This window comes from Hyperolius riggenbachi, chromosome 10, assembly GCF_040937935.1.
Source record: "Hyperolius riggenbachi isolate aHypRig1 chromosome 10, aHypRig1.pri, whole genome shotgun sequence".
Taxonomy (NCBI): domain Eukaryota; kingdom Metazoa; phylum Chordata; class Amphibia; order Anura; family Hyperoliidae; genus Hyperolius; species Hyperolius riggenbachi.
The window spans coordinates 228,122,327-228,139,041 of NC_090655.1; the positions used below are offsets into that span (position 1 = coordinate 228,122,327).

The 16,715-nt window shown below is 42.3% G+C and overlaps 1 protein-coding gene across 1 annotated transcript in view; it reads left to right on the forward strand.

Annotated features, from left to right (window-relative positions):
* LOC137536866 (zinc finger protein 665-like) overlaps positions 1-10,727 on the forward strand; it is a 34,125-nt gene extending 23,398 nt beyond the window's left edge. Inside the window, exon 4 of the mRNA XM_068259050.1 lies at positions 8,398-10,727. Coding sequence (XP_068115151.1) covers positions 8,398-10,070 — 1,673 coding nt within the window. The 3' untranslated portion in view covers positions 10,071-10,727. The remainder of the gene's footprint in view (positions 1-8,397) is intronic.
* Positions 10,728-16,715: the final 5,988 nt, after the last annotated feature.

A 16,715-nucleotide genomic window follows, 5' to 3' on the forward strand; every position in this document is an offset into this window, starting at 1 on the left:
GTACTGGCCGTAAGGCAGGGAGGTTTTGACATGCTTGGGATGGAAGCTATGTCTGTGTAAGAGGGAGTTCACAGCAGTATCCTTTCTGTACCCCTCACAGGTTAGCTTGGCTCCATGGGGCCTAATCCTCAGATCTAAGAAACTGATGGATTGCTCGCTTACCTCAGACGTAAAGCGCATATTCACCTGATTATCATTGAGGTAACTCATAAAGGCGCTGAAATCTTCCCGACCTCCCTGCCACACGACCAGCACATCGTCCACATATCTGGCCCAACTTATAATGTTTAGTCTATACGGATTCCTGGGGTTGTGGACATAGTCTTCCTCCCAAACTCCCAGGAAAAGGCCCGCATAGGTACACGCCACAGAGGTTCCCATTGCTGTCCCCGACCTCTGGTGGTACCATCTTCCATCGAACATGAAGGCATTGTGTGTCAATATGAAATTAAGACAATCACAAAGAAAATCTTTATATCCCTCATCCTTATTTGTTCTGTCCAGGTACCTTCGGACCGCCCTTAGGCCCTCCCCATGGGGTATCCTACTATAAAGGCTCTCCACATCTATGGTAGCCATTTTATAGTCACTTCTCCACGGGATTTTTTCAACCAAATTAATTGTGTCCAGCGTGTCCGCCAAGTAGGACGGGACTCCCGACAGGAGAGGGCGCAATAGGTGGTCGAGGAACCTGGACAGACGTTCTGTCAGGGAGCCACACCCCGAGACTATCGGTCTCCCTGGGGGGCTCTCTGATGACTTGTGCAGCTTGGGAAGATGGTACCACACAGGATTTCGGGGGGACGCGGGGAGCAAATCAACTGCCAATCTCTGTGGCATGTATCCTTTTTCCACCCCCCGTCTTAACAAGGAGCGGAGGCTGGCCTGATACCTCGGGGTGGGGTTTCCTCCCAATCTCTGATAGAACTCTGTGTTACTTAATTGTCTATGGGCCTCATTGACATAGAATTCACTGGACATGATCACCACATTCCCCCCCTTGTCTGCCTGCTTGATCACCAGGTCACGGCGTTGTCTTAACCATCTAATGGCGGCCTTGTCGGTCTTATTTAAGTTGTCAGGGGCCTGCTGGTAACACATGGCCTTCATTTCTGCCGCGACCTGGTGGAAAAACAGGTCAATTGGAGAACCGGGGGGAATGGGTACAGGCCGTGTGGACTTGCATGCTCGAAAATTAATGGGGTTGCCCAAGGATAGGTTCGACGGGAGTGGCCGCCCCTCCTCTACGTCGCAGAAACCTCCCTCCTCCCACAGCTCCTCAAGCATCCGGAGTGCCTCTATCTCGGTGGCGTCCCAATCCACCTCAGGGCTAAACCCGAGGACAGATGATGGACTCTCCACCGATGTTGGGCCTCCATCATTGCATCCTTGGAGCGCCCCCTCCCTGTTCTTTTGTAATTGAACAATCATCATCTTTCTAGTAGCCTTGTACAAATCAACAAAAAAGTCAACATAATCGAAGTTCTGTACGGGTGAGAATCCCAGACCCTTCTTTAAAAGGGCAACACAGCTTTCAGGGATGGTCTGGTTGGTCAAATTGACCACCTGGAGTTCTCCCTCTGGATACTGCTGGATTCTCAGATCTGGGGGAGTCCCTACTCCTTGGTCCTCTTCCGTTTGACATTGTTGTGACTGTGGTGGCTCCTGGTGGCTACAGGTGAATCCCAGGTTACGTTTCTCCCAGTGTCTGTGTCTTCCTCCTCTGCGGACTCCCCGCCTAAAGGGGTGGAGGCACATGGTTTTGACTGACTGGGTTTGGCCCTTGGATCTCGACTGTGATCCCCTTTCTTTTTCTTAGGTTGCCTGGGTTTCGATTTCTTTTCTAAGTTTTTGTTGTTACCGGCGTCTTCCTCAGAATCCGAGCCGGAATCGGTGGTCCAATAACCTTTGCCTTTTCTTGGCTTTGTCCCTCGTTGTGGTGCACCTCCCTGTCCCCAGTAAAAGATTCTCCCCTTCCTGAAGTCGTCCCGGTCACGATGAAATTTCTTAAGTTTCCTAGCTTTAAGCTCGTTCTGGATCGGCAAGATCCTTTTCTCGATTTTCGCAATAATAGCTGTAAATTTTTCCTCCGAGGCCACCTCCTGTAGTTGTTCTCTGGTTTCTCGGAGTTCCCCAGAGACCTTGTTGTGTTCCTCTACCGTGCGTTCCCTGACAATCTCCTGCAAAGTCCTGCAATAATTTAAGTGCGCAGTCTCCCACTTTTCTACAAAGTTCTTATCATCTCTGTACTCTGATGGTTCTCTATAGGACCTGAAGCCCCTTGCGATATAGCCCTCCTCCTTATATTTGTTCAAAGTGGTAGCTGTCCAGAACAGTTTGGTCTCCTTTTCGCACAGCCCTCCCAGTCTCAACTCCAACACCCTGGTCACCACATCCCTGTTAGCTGGGGCCGGGCTTGCACCACAGCTGAAAAAGGAGCTGGCACCCTCTCGACCTTCTGTGACACCCTGGCTGATTAATGGAAAATCCAGAGAGGAATCCGTGTCGCTCTCTAATTCCGCAGGGTTGTCCTCCGATATCCCCCGCTCCACATTCATGGATGCACCTGGTGCTCTGGATCCGGATACAATAAGAACTGGTACACTGTAGAAAGAAACTTTAGATCCGGCACTCATGTGCTTCAACTGGGGGCTTTAAGGGTTGTATTACAGGGGGTGCTTTGCCTCCTATGTTACTTCTTATCACCACACCTTACAGTACTATTCCAAAGACCTCCGGAACGGATTGGTGGACAATGTTATGCACTGTGCAGCAAGTGGTTTTGTGCAGAGCACCTGAACATATGCAGTACATGTGAGAAATTACTGTGCACCTGTAGCATAAACAGTTCCCAGAAGGTTTTATTCCATTCCTTAGACAAACATGATCAATCTTGACATGCATCACAGAAAGTTGCCAAACCTGTGTATGTCGGAGTTGTAGCGGTGTGGAAGGGAGAGGTGACCAGGGGAAAATCCGGACGGCACTACAGCCGTTTCTCGCCGCTTGGGCGCTTGCTCACATGCGTGTCCGTATGGGTATGGCGCCGGAGAGCTTCCTGTATAGGACCTACTGTCCCCGCCTCCGGCGCCACCCCATTGGTGTGGAGTTGTGACGGGGAGAGGTCGGAGGTGAAGGGGCGGGGTTCCGCCGCCGTACGGAAAAAGACTGTGTTAGTGTTGCACATCTCATTGGTGCTGTGCAGTGCATTTGGGAGGGGCGGGAACGCCCAAATCGTGACATCGAACGTGTGTGAAACCGCTATTGGGTAAATTAAACATCGTGCACATCTCAAAATAAACATTATTAAACTATGAAGCAATCCATTGTGTGGATGGGAAAGAAAAAGGGGCATGTCACCGTGCTCTTGTGCAAATATGCATCTACATACACCATTTCTATGCATGAGTTATCAATTTCGCCTGTCTTATCTTTATCTTATAAAAAATTATTATTTTATTTCATCCAATAAAAACCCCATTTAAGGGGACCCCCGACCCTAAAAGAAAAACCCCGGTAAGAACCTGGGAGTGCTGGGCGAGACTTTGGAGACCATTTACTTTCTAGGTTATATTTAACCCTATCTCCGTCATACCCCATGAACAAAAAGGAGGAGGGAAGGGGCTATCATGTAATCATGCTACAGAGATGTTTCTTATTTTCGTTACTGTTACTTGGGAGAGGAGTTAGATTCACACACCTCATAACTGCCGGGACGACCTTTGTCCCCGCACCCGAGTATTCAGTCATGGGTCAAACTGGACCTTGGCAAAGTAGAAAAAGAAAGGGGAGGTGGGGGGAAAAAAAGAGAAGAAAGAAGAGGGTGGAAAACTATTGTCTCCCATGTATACCCTGGGGGAGAGCCATGGTGCGGACCTGTTCCACCCGTCGTGCGCAGGGAAAGGGGTACTCAAAAGTACCGTCCCGTGGGGTGGCGCCGGAGGCGGGGACAGTAGGTCCTATACAGGAAGCTCTCCGGCGCCATACCCATACGGACACGCATGTGAGCAAGCGCCCAAGCGGCGAGAAACGGCTGTAGTGCCGTCCGGATTTTCCCCTGGTCACCTCTCCCTTCCACACCGCTACAACTCCGACATACACAGGTTTGGCAACTTTCTGTGATGCATGTCAAGATTGATCATGTTTGTCTAAGGAATGGAATAAAACCTTCTGGGAACTGTTTATGCTACAGGTGCACAGTAATTTCTCACATGTACTGCATATGTTCAGGTGCTCTGCACAAAACCACTTGCTGCACAGTGCATAACATTGTCCACCAATCCGTTCCGGAGGTCTTTGGAATAGTACTGTAAGGTGTGGTGATAAGAAGTAACATAGGAGGCAAAGCACCCCCTGTAATACAACCCTTAAAGCCCCCAGTTGAAGCACATGAGTGCCGGATCTAAAGTTTCTTTCTACAGTGTACTCGTTGTATATTTGTTTCCTGACCATAGATGGTCTCACCACCCTATACGCATTATCTGTATTTGCACCTTACAGGGCCTACAAGCTGCCCTCAACCTACAGTGGGTTGCAAAAGTATTCGACCCCCTTGAAGTTTTCCACATTTTGTCCTATTATTGCCACAAACATGAATCAATTTTATTGGAATTCCACATGGAAGACCAATACAAAGTGGTGTACACATGAGAAGTGGAACGAAAATCATACATGATTCCAAACATTTTTTACAAATAAATAACTGCAAAGTGGTGTGTGCATAATTATTCGGCCCCCTTTGATCTGAGTGCAGTCAGTTGCCTATAGACATTGCCTGATGAGTGCTAATGACTAAATAGAGTGCACCTGTGTGTAATCTAATGTCAGTACAAATACAGCTGCTCTGTGAGGGCCTCAGAGGTTGTCTAAGAGAATATTGGGAGCAACAACACCGTGAAGTCCAAAGAACACACAAGACAGGTCAGGGATCAAGTTATTGAGAAATTTAAAGCAGGCTTAGGCTACAAAAAGATTTCCAAAGCCTTGAACATCCAACGGAGCACTGTTCAAGCGATGATTCAGAAATGGAAGGAGTATGGCACAACTGTAAACCTACCAAGACAAGGCCATCCACCTAAACTCACAGGCCGAACAAGGAGAGTGCTGATCAGAAATGCAGTCAAGAGGCCCATGGTGACTCTGGACGAGCTGCAGAGATCTACAGCTCAGGTGGGAGACTCTGTCCATAGGACAACTATTAGTCATGCACTGTACAAAGTTGGCCTTTATGGAAGAGTGGCAAGAAGAAAGGCATTGTTAACAGAAAGCATAAGAAGTCCCGTTTGCAGTTTGCCACAAGCCATGTGGGGGACACAGCAACCATTTGGAAGAAGGTGCTTTGGTCAGATGACACCAAAATGGAACTTTTTGGCCAAAATGCAAAACGCTATGTGTGGCGGAAAACTAACACTGCACATCACTCTGAAGACAGCATCCCCACTGTCAAATATAGTGGTGGCAGCATCATGCCTGGAGGGTGCATCTCTTCAGCAGGGACAGGGAAGCTGGTCAGAGTTGATGGGAAGATGGATGGAGCCAAATACAGGGCAAACTTGGAAGAAAACCTCTTGGAGACTGCAAAAGACTTGAGACTGGGGCGGAGGTTCACCTTCCAGCAGGACAATGACCCTAAACATAAAGCCAGGGCAACAATGGAATGGTTTAAAACAAAACATATCTATGTGTTAGAATGGCCCAGTCAAAGTCCAGATGTAAATCCAATCGAGAATCTGTGGCAAGATCTGAAAACTGCTGTTTACAAACGCTGTCTATCTAATCTGACTGAGCTGGAACTATTTTGCAAAGAAGAATGGGCAAGGATTTCAGTCTCTAGATGTGCAAAGCTGGTAGAGACATACCCTAAAAGACTGGCAGCTGTAATTGCAGCAAAAGGTGGTTCTACAAAGTATTGACTCAGGGGGCCGAATAATTACGCACACCCCACTTTGCAGTTATTTATTTGTAAAAAATGTTTGGAATTGTAAAAAATGTTTGGAATGATGAATGATTTTCGATCCACTTCTCACATGTACACCACTTTGTATTGGTCTTTCATGTGGAATTCCAATAAAATTGATGCATGTTTGTGGCAGTAATGTTACAAAATGTGGAAAACTTCAAGGGGGCCGAATACTTTTGCAACCCACTGTATACTCTTTTTATTACTGATGGGAGACGGATATGGAGGCTGCCAAGTTTATTTCATTTCAAGCTATACCAGTTGCCTTGCTGTCCTGCTGATACTCTTCCTCTAATACTTTTACCCATAGAGCAGAGAGGGTGAAGCTAAAAAGGGGAGGTGGACACACTTTCCTGGAGGATGTTGGACTGGGGTGTCTTTTCAGTGTGGAGTTTGGGTGGAGGACTGTCCTGGAGGATGTTGGTTGGACTGTGCATCACATTGCAGCCGGGATCCATAGGAAGCAAATGAGCAGCCAGTTGGCGCTCTGCAGGTCACATGATTCCAGTAATAGTCTAATCACTGCAATCATTTAAAAAAAAAAAAATAGCATTGTAATGCTGGGGGGGGGGGGGGTTGGTCCTACTTTCTGACCACCTAGTGCAACAAGGCTAAGAGCTGGATAATGGAAGAGGCTCCACAGATGGACACCGGAATAATGAACAAGGGAGCAAGACTGCCCAGAGCAAATGCTGCTCTGGGTCGCCGATCAGGCTAGATGCTATGTGATACAATACACAACAGACGTAGTCGGGAACAGATTTGGGTCATACACGTTAATTGTTGTATTGGAAGGATTAGGGAGATTCATGGTCGAGAGGCAGGCAAAGGTCGGTACACAATGCAATATTACAACAGATGTTACTTCAATAATATTACTAGAATATTACGAATAAATTACAAGATATATAACTACAAAGTACAAGACTGACTGACTAGAGTACATATATGTCGTGCTGATGTGCAATATATGAAATGTAGCTCCCTAATAACTCACTAGCTAAAGGACAAGTAATGATAATTAACAAGACAGACAACAGACAGACGGAGTGCTCAGCCAATCTAGTCGCTGTCTCAGCGACGGCGACATTCACACTGAGATAGACAAGACTAACAGGTAGGAGCGAACAAATGGCAACCGCTGCTATAGTTTGTCCTCAAGAACAAGGCTAGAAGGAATACTACCAGTCACCAACATGGTGCTTGCAGAATCTAACTATCAGGATCAGAAGGACTTTACTGACCTCTGCAGGTCAGCAAACATCCAGCAGACATGACAACAGAGCAAGACATTATACATTGACAATAACAACTTTCACAGCATAGACCCAACGACAACTCAGAGAGCCGAACACTATGACGGGCGGTGTAGGAAATGAGAGGCAGACTTTTATGGTGGCATCAGCCAATGGATGCAGGTATGCAAATTCCCACACAGCTGAATGGTAATCATTCAATCCTGAGCTGGCTTGATTACCACTTGCTAGCTGGCTGTGAATGCAAGGGACTCCCATAAGAAATACATGCAGTATTATGTAACAACATGCATGCAGGAACTCCAGGGCTATCTGGCCGCAGCTCAGCTGCAACAAGCAATTGGTGGAATGACAGCATCCTGAGCTGCCCAGAATTGCAGAGTGATTGCAAATGACAATGAGACTTATTGCGAATGCACAACAGAATGCAGGCAGATAAGCCAGAACTGTCTGTTTGCAGCTCCACTGCAATGGACAGAACACGCTACAGGAGGGATCCTTACAAGCATAGTGTTGTTTAAAGAGCAACTAAAGGGAGAAGACTTTGGGCTTGATTCACAAAGCCGTGCAAACTGTTTAGCACAGGTGTGCTAAACAGTTAGCACGTGAAGTGCCGTTCGCGGACTTTTGCGCGCACAAAGTGCCGCAATTCGCGCAATCGCGGACTTTTGCGTGCACAATTTGCCGAATCGCGGCACTTTGCGCGCGCAAAAGTCCGCGAACGGCACTTCACGTGCTGTTTAGCACACCCGTGCTAAACAGTTTGCACGGCTTGTGAATCAAGCCCTATGGAGGCTGCCATGTTTGTTTCCTTTTAAACAATACCAGTTGCCTGGCAGCCCTGCTGGTCTGTTTGGCTGCAGCAATGTCTAAATAACCCCAGAAACAAGCATGCAGCTAATCTGTCAGATCTGACAATAATGTCAGAAACACCTGATCTGCTGCATGCTTGTTCGGGGTATGTGGCTGAAAGTATTAGAGGCAGAGGGCCAGCAGGGCTGCCAGGCAACTGGTATTGCTTAAAAGCAAATAAACATGGCAGCCTCTACAGAACTATCTCTTCAGTTGTCAGAATGTCTATATCTAATTATAATACTTAGAGATACTTGAGATGACTTAACCACAATGACATATGATATCTTGATAATAAAGATATAATATTTCTGACAATTTCCCCTCCAGGTAATAATACAGAAGATAATGGCGGCACACAACATTCTCCAGGAGGAAACCCCATTACTGGAAATACACATCACAGACTTTACCATGAGGACAGATTGCTGGATCCCTCTAATCCTGAGGAATCTTCTGACACATCACATCCTGTTGCCCCAAATATCCAGCTGAGATTTCACACTGCTGATAGATCAAAAGATCTGTCCAATGTAGTGGAATCGTCTGGTAAATCTTGTATTCCTGAACAGATGGGTGAGAAGGCATTTCCTTCATCTGACTGTGAAAACTGGAAAAATAAATCACTTGTTTTACACCAGAAAAGTTACAGAGGCAAGCGTCCCTTTTCATGTCCAGAGTGTGGGAAATGTTTCACTCAGAAAGCACACCTTAATCGTCATCAGAGAAGTCATACAGGAAAGCGTGATTTTTCATGTTCAGAATGTGGGAAACCGTTTTTTCTGAAGTCAGATCTTATTAAACATCAGAGAATTCACACAGGTGAGCGTCCATTTTCATGCTCAGAGTGTGGGAAATGTTTCACTCACAAATCAAACCTTAGTACTCATCAGAGAAGTCACAAAGGAAAGCGTGAGTTTTCATGCTCAGAATGTGGGAAACCATTTTCTCGGAAGTCAAATCTTACTAAACATCAGAAAATTCACACAGGTGAGCGTCCCTTTTCATGCTCAGAGTGTGGGAAATGTTTCATTCACAAATCGGCGCTTAATTTTCATCAGAAAATTCACACAGGAAATCGTGATTTTTCATGTTCAGAATGTGAGAAACAGTTTTCTGTGAAGTCAGATCTTATCAATCATCAGAGAATTCACACAGGTGAGCGTCCCTTTTTATGCTCAGAGTGTGGGAAATGTTTTGTTCAGAAAGCACACCTGAAATCTCACCAGAGAAGTCACACAGGAAAGCGTGATTTTTCATGTTCAGAATGTGGCAAACAGTTTTCTCTGAAGTCAGATCTTATTATTCATCAGAGAATTCACACAGGAGAGCGCCCCTTTTCATGCTCAGAGTGTGGGAAATGTTTCATTGACAAATCAAACCTGTATCGTCATCAGAGACGTCACACAGGAAAGCATAATTTGTCATGTTCAGAATGTGGCAAACAGTTTTCTTTGAAGTCAAATCTCATTATACATCAGAGAATTCACACAGGTGAGCGTCCATTTTCATGCTCAGAGTGTGGGAAATGTTTCACTCAAAAAAGACACCTTAATTCTCACCAGAAAAGTCACACAGAAACGGGTAATTTTTCATGTTCCGAATGTGGCAAACAGTTTATTTTGAAGACAAACCTCATTAATCATCAGAGAATTCACACAGGTGAGCGCCCCTTTTCATGTTCAGAGTGTGGGAAATGTTTCACTCAAAAATCAAGCCTTAATTGTCACATAAAAATTCATAGAGAAAAGTGTGGGTTTTTTTGTTCAGAATGTGGCAAACAGTGTGCTATGAAGGCAAGTCTCATTAATCATCAGAAAGTTCACACAGCTGCTCACACATGCTCAGAGTGTGGGAAATGTTTCATTAAGAAATCAAACCTGTATTGTCATCAGAGAATTCACACAGGTGAGCGTCCCTTTTCATGCTCAGAGTGTGGGAAATGTTTCACTCAGAAAGCAAGCATTAATTGTCATCAGAAAATTCATAGAAAAAAAGAGTGATTTTTTTTATTCAGACTTTGGCAGTTTACTCTGAAGGTAAGTCTTATTAATGATCAGAGAATTCACACAGTTGGGGGTCCTTTCTTATACTCAGACTGTGGGAAATGTTTCACTCCAAAACACCTTTATTTCTAATCAGAAAATTCACACAGATGCGCGCTCCTTTTCATGCTCAGAGTGTGGGAAATGTTTCCCTTACAAATCACACCTGTATCATCACACACATGAAGTCACACAGGAAAGCGTGATTTTTCATGTTCAGAATGAGACAGACAGTTTACTCATGAGTCATATCTTATTATGCATCAGAGAACTCACACAGGTGAGCGTCCCTTTTGGTGCTCAGAGTACAGAAAATGTTATGCTAACAAAGCAAGCCTTAATTATCATTAAACAACTCACACATAGAAGCGTGATTTCTCATGTTCAGTATGTAACAATTTTCTCTAAAGACACACAGGTGAGCAGCCCTTTTCATATATAGAATGCGGGAAATGTTGTATTGGGAAGTTTGATCTTCTTAAAGAGACACTGAAGTGAAAAAAAAAATATATGATATAAAGAATTGGTTGTGTAGTACGGATAATTTACTAGAAGATTAGTAGCAAAGAAAATATTCTCATATTTTTATTTTCAGTTATATAGTGTGTTTTATAACATTGCATCATTCTTTAATGTTTGCAGTTTACATACTACTCAGCATTCTAAATGATTTTTTTCAGAGCAGTCTTGTGAACTATTGACGACCTCTCTGGCAGAGAAAAAGAAAATTCTTCATGACAATTGAGATAATAAACTTCAGAAAACAGCCCTTTCCACGACTTTGAAAGTCGTAAGCTTAATGGCTTTTTTTGCATAGAGATAACAACTGGAGTTTCTTAACTCTTCCTGTACTGGAAACAATTAGACTTTTGTCTCTGATCCTAATGTTTAATTTCTTAGCTGTACTACACATACACATCATTGTATCATAATTTTTTTTCGCTTTAGTGTCTCTTTAAAGAGAACCTAAACTGAGAAGGATATGGATTTTTCCTTTTAAAATAATACCAGTTGCCTGACTCTCCTGCTGATCCTGTGTCTCTAATACTTTAAGCCACAGCCCCTCAATAAGCATGCAGATCAGGTGTTCTGACTGAAGTCAGACTGGATTAGCTGCATGCTTGTTTCAAGTGTGTGATTCAGTCACTACTGCAGACAAAGAGATCAGTAGGACTGCCAGGCAGCTGGTATTGTTTAACAGGAAACACCCATATCCCTCTCAGTTTAGGTTCCCTTTGAACACCAAAAATTTCACACTGGGGAGTGTCCTTTTCCATGTTTATATTGTGGAAAATGTTTGAATCTGAAAACCCAGCTTATTTTTTTTTGGGGGGGGGGGGGGCACCAGAAAACTCACATAGATGAGCATTCATGTCCATGCTCAGAGTGTGGGAAATGCTCCAGTGAGCAGGCATTCCTTCACAGACACCGGATAATTCACAATGGAGAGCTGCCATTCTCATGTTCTGAGTGGGGAATGTGCTTCACTCACAAATGGGAGCTTGTCAGACATGAGAAAATTTACTCTGTGGTGCATCCCTTTTCTCTTTCAGACAGTGGTAAAGGTTTCATCTGAACTGAGAACCGTCTCAAACAACAGACAACACAGATCAGTGTTAGATTTCATGTTCAGAGAGTGGGAAAAGTTTCCATGAGAATAGAATGTTTCATAGAGCGGAGGTCACTAGTCACCCAGAGGAAAAGCTCACAAAGAGAAGACTCGTGGTGTCTGTCATACGGGGGCTACAAGTCAGGACAGCTGTCCCCACACATAAGCTTAAAGGGGAACTCCGCCATAGCTGAGAAAGTGGCAATGCCTTCCCTCCAGCTTTATACATTGCAGGGATTAATGGCAAACATTATTCAGTTTTCTCACATGTAAACATGCTAAACAGGTTCCCTTAGGCCTGGGACCCACTAGAGAGCTTTCAGTAGTGATTTGGGCTTTCTAGGAATTGCCGGCCATTTCACAAGTGCTTCGCTACTGAAAGTGAATAGCTGTGATCCCACAGGAGTGATTGCAGTTTGCTGAATTCACAATCGCTCTGTTTGCGATTTCAGCGATTTCATAAGAGAAAGCAAGGCCCAAAATAACTTTCCCGGAAATCTTTTTCCTTTAAGGTGTCAGAATTACTCTCTAAAGCACTAGCATTATTGAGAGCATTTTGCTATTGCAGGTGGGTCCCGGGCCAGAGTGTGTGTTCTGGGAGTGTCAGAGAATGTCTGCTACACTGTAACAGTAACATAATAGTGATTACTCCAGTCATTCCAATATCTGGACATAAATCAGAGCCCAAACATAAATGGCACAACACGTTATCTGAACTAATGGGAAACCGCAGCAGTAACCTCCAGGGATGGGCGGATATCTTGCTACTTAAAAGACAACTATCGCAAAAAAAATAGTAACATTTGAAATACATAAAAATGAAATGTAGATTTCTCCCAAAGTACTGTGCATTTTATTTCTCCTATGTCACTTATAGAAAGAAGGTAGTGAAAATTGGAGAGATTTTGGACTAGTCTATTGCCTCATGGGGGATTCTCAGCTTTTTGTTTGTTTACAAAAGCACTTACTGAATGGCAGTTGCTCAGTCCAACTGCCAAAACAACATAGAAACGAGTAGTGAGGCTGGGTGGCATCTTTGTATAAACCTTTGCAGGGGAGTGCTTTTGTAATAAATAAAGGAAATCCTGAGAATCTTCTATGAGGAGATGGACTAGATCAAAAGTTGTTAGATCTGTCAACTTTTTTCTGCTTACTGTAAGTGACAGCAACAGCATTTTATGCTGGAAGAAATGTACATTTAATTATGTATGTATTTTAAATTATACATTTTTTCACAATAGCTGTCCATTAATGGGGCTTATAGAACCAAAAAGATGCCCCCATGATTGTATCTATCTTTCTTCTCCTAAAAATGACTTTTTAAGATATTCCAGTTTTATTTTATGTTTAAATCGACTTTTTAAGTTTTAACTATTTTATTGTTTTTGCTCAATGACACATTCATTGAGGTATGCCAGAGCTAAAATCTATGAACTATTGACCATTTTTATCTCTTTCCTGCTTTTAGAAACCATTTTCTGCTAGGAAATTGAAATTTCTTACCAGTGAGGGTCACACTGTAGTCACTTCCTGTCTGAGTCAGGACTGTCAGCCACTTACATACATGATATTTAACTCTATCAGACAGAGAAAGAAAAAAAAAAGGAACACAGCATAGTTATTAGTGTGCTAGGCACTGTACATACCCATGTCTATCTCATCATGTCACATGTCACCCCAGGTATCCTTTAATAGGGGCCCCCTGCAAAAATGATAGCATGAGGCCCCCTTGGTCCCCAAACCCCATGCGGGTCACGTGATTGGGAGACGGAGAATGGCAGCAGGAGTGTTCTGCTATGAAGCAGTGTCTAGAAGAAGGAAAAAATGACAGACACTCAGAAAATCTCATATTAATACAGAGAAATTATGATCTGCATCTTGCTTTAGGTTGATTATCTATGTTTTAAAATGTTCTGCAAATTATTTTAGTTAATTTCAAGATTTTATGATTATAAGCAGAGTTATTTTTTAGAGTTATTCTTTAATTAGAGTTAGATTGATAGTTGGAGTGTCAATTCACTAAGCTTATCTCCTGTCTTTAATAACGTTTCTAGAGTTATCACCATAGTGATAAGGCATGTAGTGTTCAGGAAACAGTTTACCTCAGGCAAACCTAAAGTTAACTCTTCTGTCTTTAAGTTAACTCTTCAATCCTTAAAATAACTCCAGAATTCTAAAGTTAAAGACAGGCTGTTAATTAACTACGTGTGAAAATAACTACAGATGAGGTTATCTCTTGCCTTATTATCTCCAGCATGATCTTAGTGAATTGAGGCCATTGGTCTCAATTCACTAAGATCATGCTGGAGTTAATAAGGCAAGAGAAAATGTACCACCACACAGTAAGAGAGTTATCTTATCTCTTCATTCCTTAATTTACCTCCTCTGTAGTTAAGTTACCTCTTCTGTAGTTATTTTCACATGCAGTTAATTAACAGTCTGTCTTTAACTTTAGAATTCTGGAGCTATTTTAAGGATTGAAGAGTTAACTTAAAGACAGAAAGTAGAGCCTGAGGTAAAATGTTTCCTGAATACTACATGCCTCATCACCATGGTGATAGCTATAGAAACGTTATTAAAGACAGGAGACAAGCTTAGTGAATTGAGGCCATTCTCTGCAGTAAGTTGTCTGTTCCCTGTGCAAGCTTATGTTTATATTAAGATTGCGCTGGAGAAATGTTCTGACTTCACTCAGTTCAGGCTGTATTGCCTGCTTAGCAAGGCTTGCCCATCAGAGATATATACCCCAGAAGCTAAGCCTGCTATACGCTGATATGGTAATCATGTACAGTAATCATATATAGTGGTCATAGAGTTATTAATTAACGGGTTCATCAATAATAGACCTATAGATTAAGGTAAATAAGTTTGCTTTTCATATAATTTAGCATGTATTAAAACAGCTGGCTGTTTGTTATGAATTCAAAACCAAAACAATAAGCCATGTGATTAAACAATAAGCATGTGATCAAGACATTACAACCTGTGATTAATGATGTACCAGAGAACATACCATATTTTAGAATAAGATAAAAACATATGCCACAAATCTCCAACTGGGCGATAGCCCTTAACCAAATTATGCATATGGAGCAGCTGATCTCTTCTGATAACAATACACTTGAAGATTTTACAAATACTTGGGCGATTTGGTTAGAGTCAGACATATATCTGGAGTTTACAAATTAGCATTGATAAATCAGAAAATCGCATTTTGACCTGCTTTTGATAGCTGTTTTTAAGACAAAGTCAAAATATATAGATCTTTTACTCAGCAGAAGCAAAATACCCCATTTTATATATATATATATATATATATATATATATATATATATATATATATATATATATATATATATATATATATACGACCAAAGTAGTACTACACGATGCTTAACTTTCTAGTACCCAAAATGTAAATGTAAAAGTTAATGTAAAGGTTAACCTTTTTCTTCCCATTATCAATACCGGAAATTATAGGGAAAACAGGCCTTTGTTTGTTAATTTGGTTACCTATGTTGTTTTTTCTGTGTAAGTTCATTTGCTGACTTCTGAAGGTTAGTATGCAAGGGACGTCATGGCTCACCGAAAATGTCTTAACGAATCTTTATATGTACACACTACATCCTTTCCTCGACTCTATCGAGGAAATCAGACGGAGAGCATTGCACTCTTATTTCTCCTTCTAAGCTAATCAAAGCTCCTATCTACTTGTAATCCATCATAACCTACCCTAAACACCTGGCTTGTAGCTCTTTGTCATAGTTGGACATTTAAGGGTGCTAAGCTCAATGACTACCTGACCATACATCTGATGTATACTGTTCTGTTTCTCCTCTTACTACTGTAAGCCAACGCCAAAAGTTACCTACATATTTTTTTGTTTGTTACTTTTCTAGTCCATCATTTTTGATTGTTACCAGTATATGCAACGTGTTACTTTTCTAATTTCTGGTCAATAAACTTGATAAAAAAATAAAATAAAAACATACGTGTTATATTTTGTTTTACCTCACTCCAGTTAGGAGTATCAGATCTAGAATGATGTCATAAGAACAACACTTGGGTGATAAGATCTAATTAAAATGTTATTGATGTAATTTTAATTAGAAAAGACGTAGATTGCTTGCATTAATAAGCCAAGTAGCGTCATATATGTACGCACCCAATAGTTTAAAATGTCACAAAATGTCAGAATGTACCAGTTAAAAATAAGTTTGAATTTTGTGTGTCACCATAAAATCCCCTAACAGACGCCATCTTAGAAACTTTACTATAAGAAGGCCTACCAGGCTGCATAACTTTTTCATTGAGCCTGAAACTCTACTGAAATCGCCTGAGGCCTAGAGACACCTTCCACTGTGATTCTAGAACACAAGAGAGGTAATATGCATTGTTCTTGGTGAATTTATTGACAATAGCTTATGTAAACGTTAAAGACTTCTCATTTCAAACTTCAGCAGTTTTAAGTTTTTTTAGATGATTTTTTTAATGTTATTTTTTATATACCAATCAGTAAGAATTACTATTTAAATGCAATTGCAATCTTAGATACAACTACCTAGCTTTGTTTAATAAAAATGTAACTACTCTGTAACAAAAAATGTATCTTTTTTTCTACTATCCTACAAGTTCCTAAGCCTATTCTAATGTGCTCTGGCTTACTGCAGCACTTTCTACTATCACCGTCTCTGTAATAAATCAACTTCTCTTTCCCCTGTCATTTGTCGCCCTGTGTCTGGAAGGCTGCCAACTCTTCAGTGTTGTTGATCTGTTATGCACGCCCTCCCTCCAGGCCCCCTCTATGCACACTCCCGTGTTTGTTATTTACTTTAGGCAGCCTCTCTGCTCTCTTGTCAGTGAGAGAGCCTTTTACAAGTTGTATAAATAGTCCTCTGTTAGGCTGTGAAAGGAGCTGGGCTATGACACCGACAGAGCTGTCTGCAGGAAGAAACAATCAGCCTGTCACTCTTCAGTGAATGATAGCTGCAGGG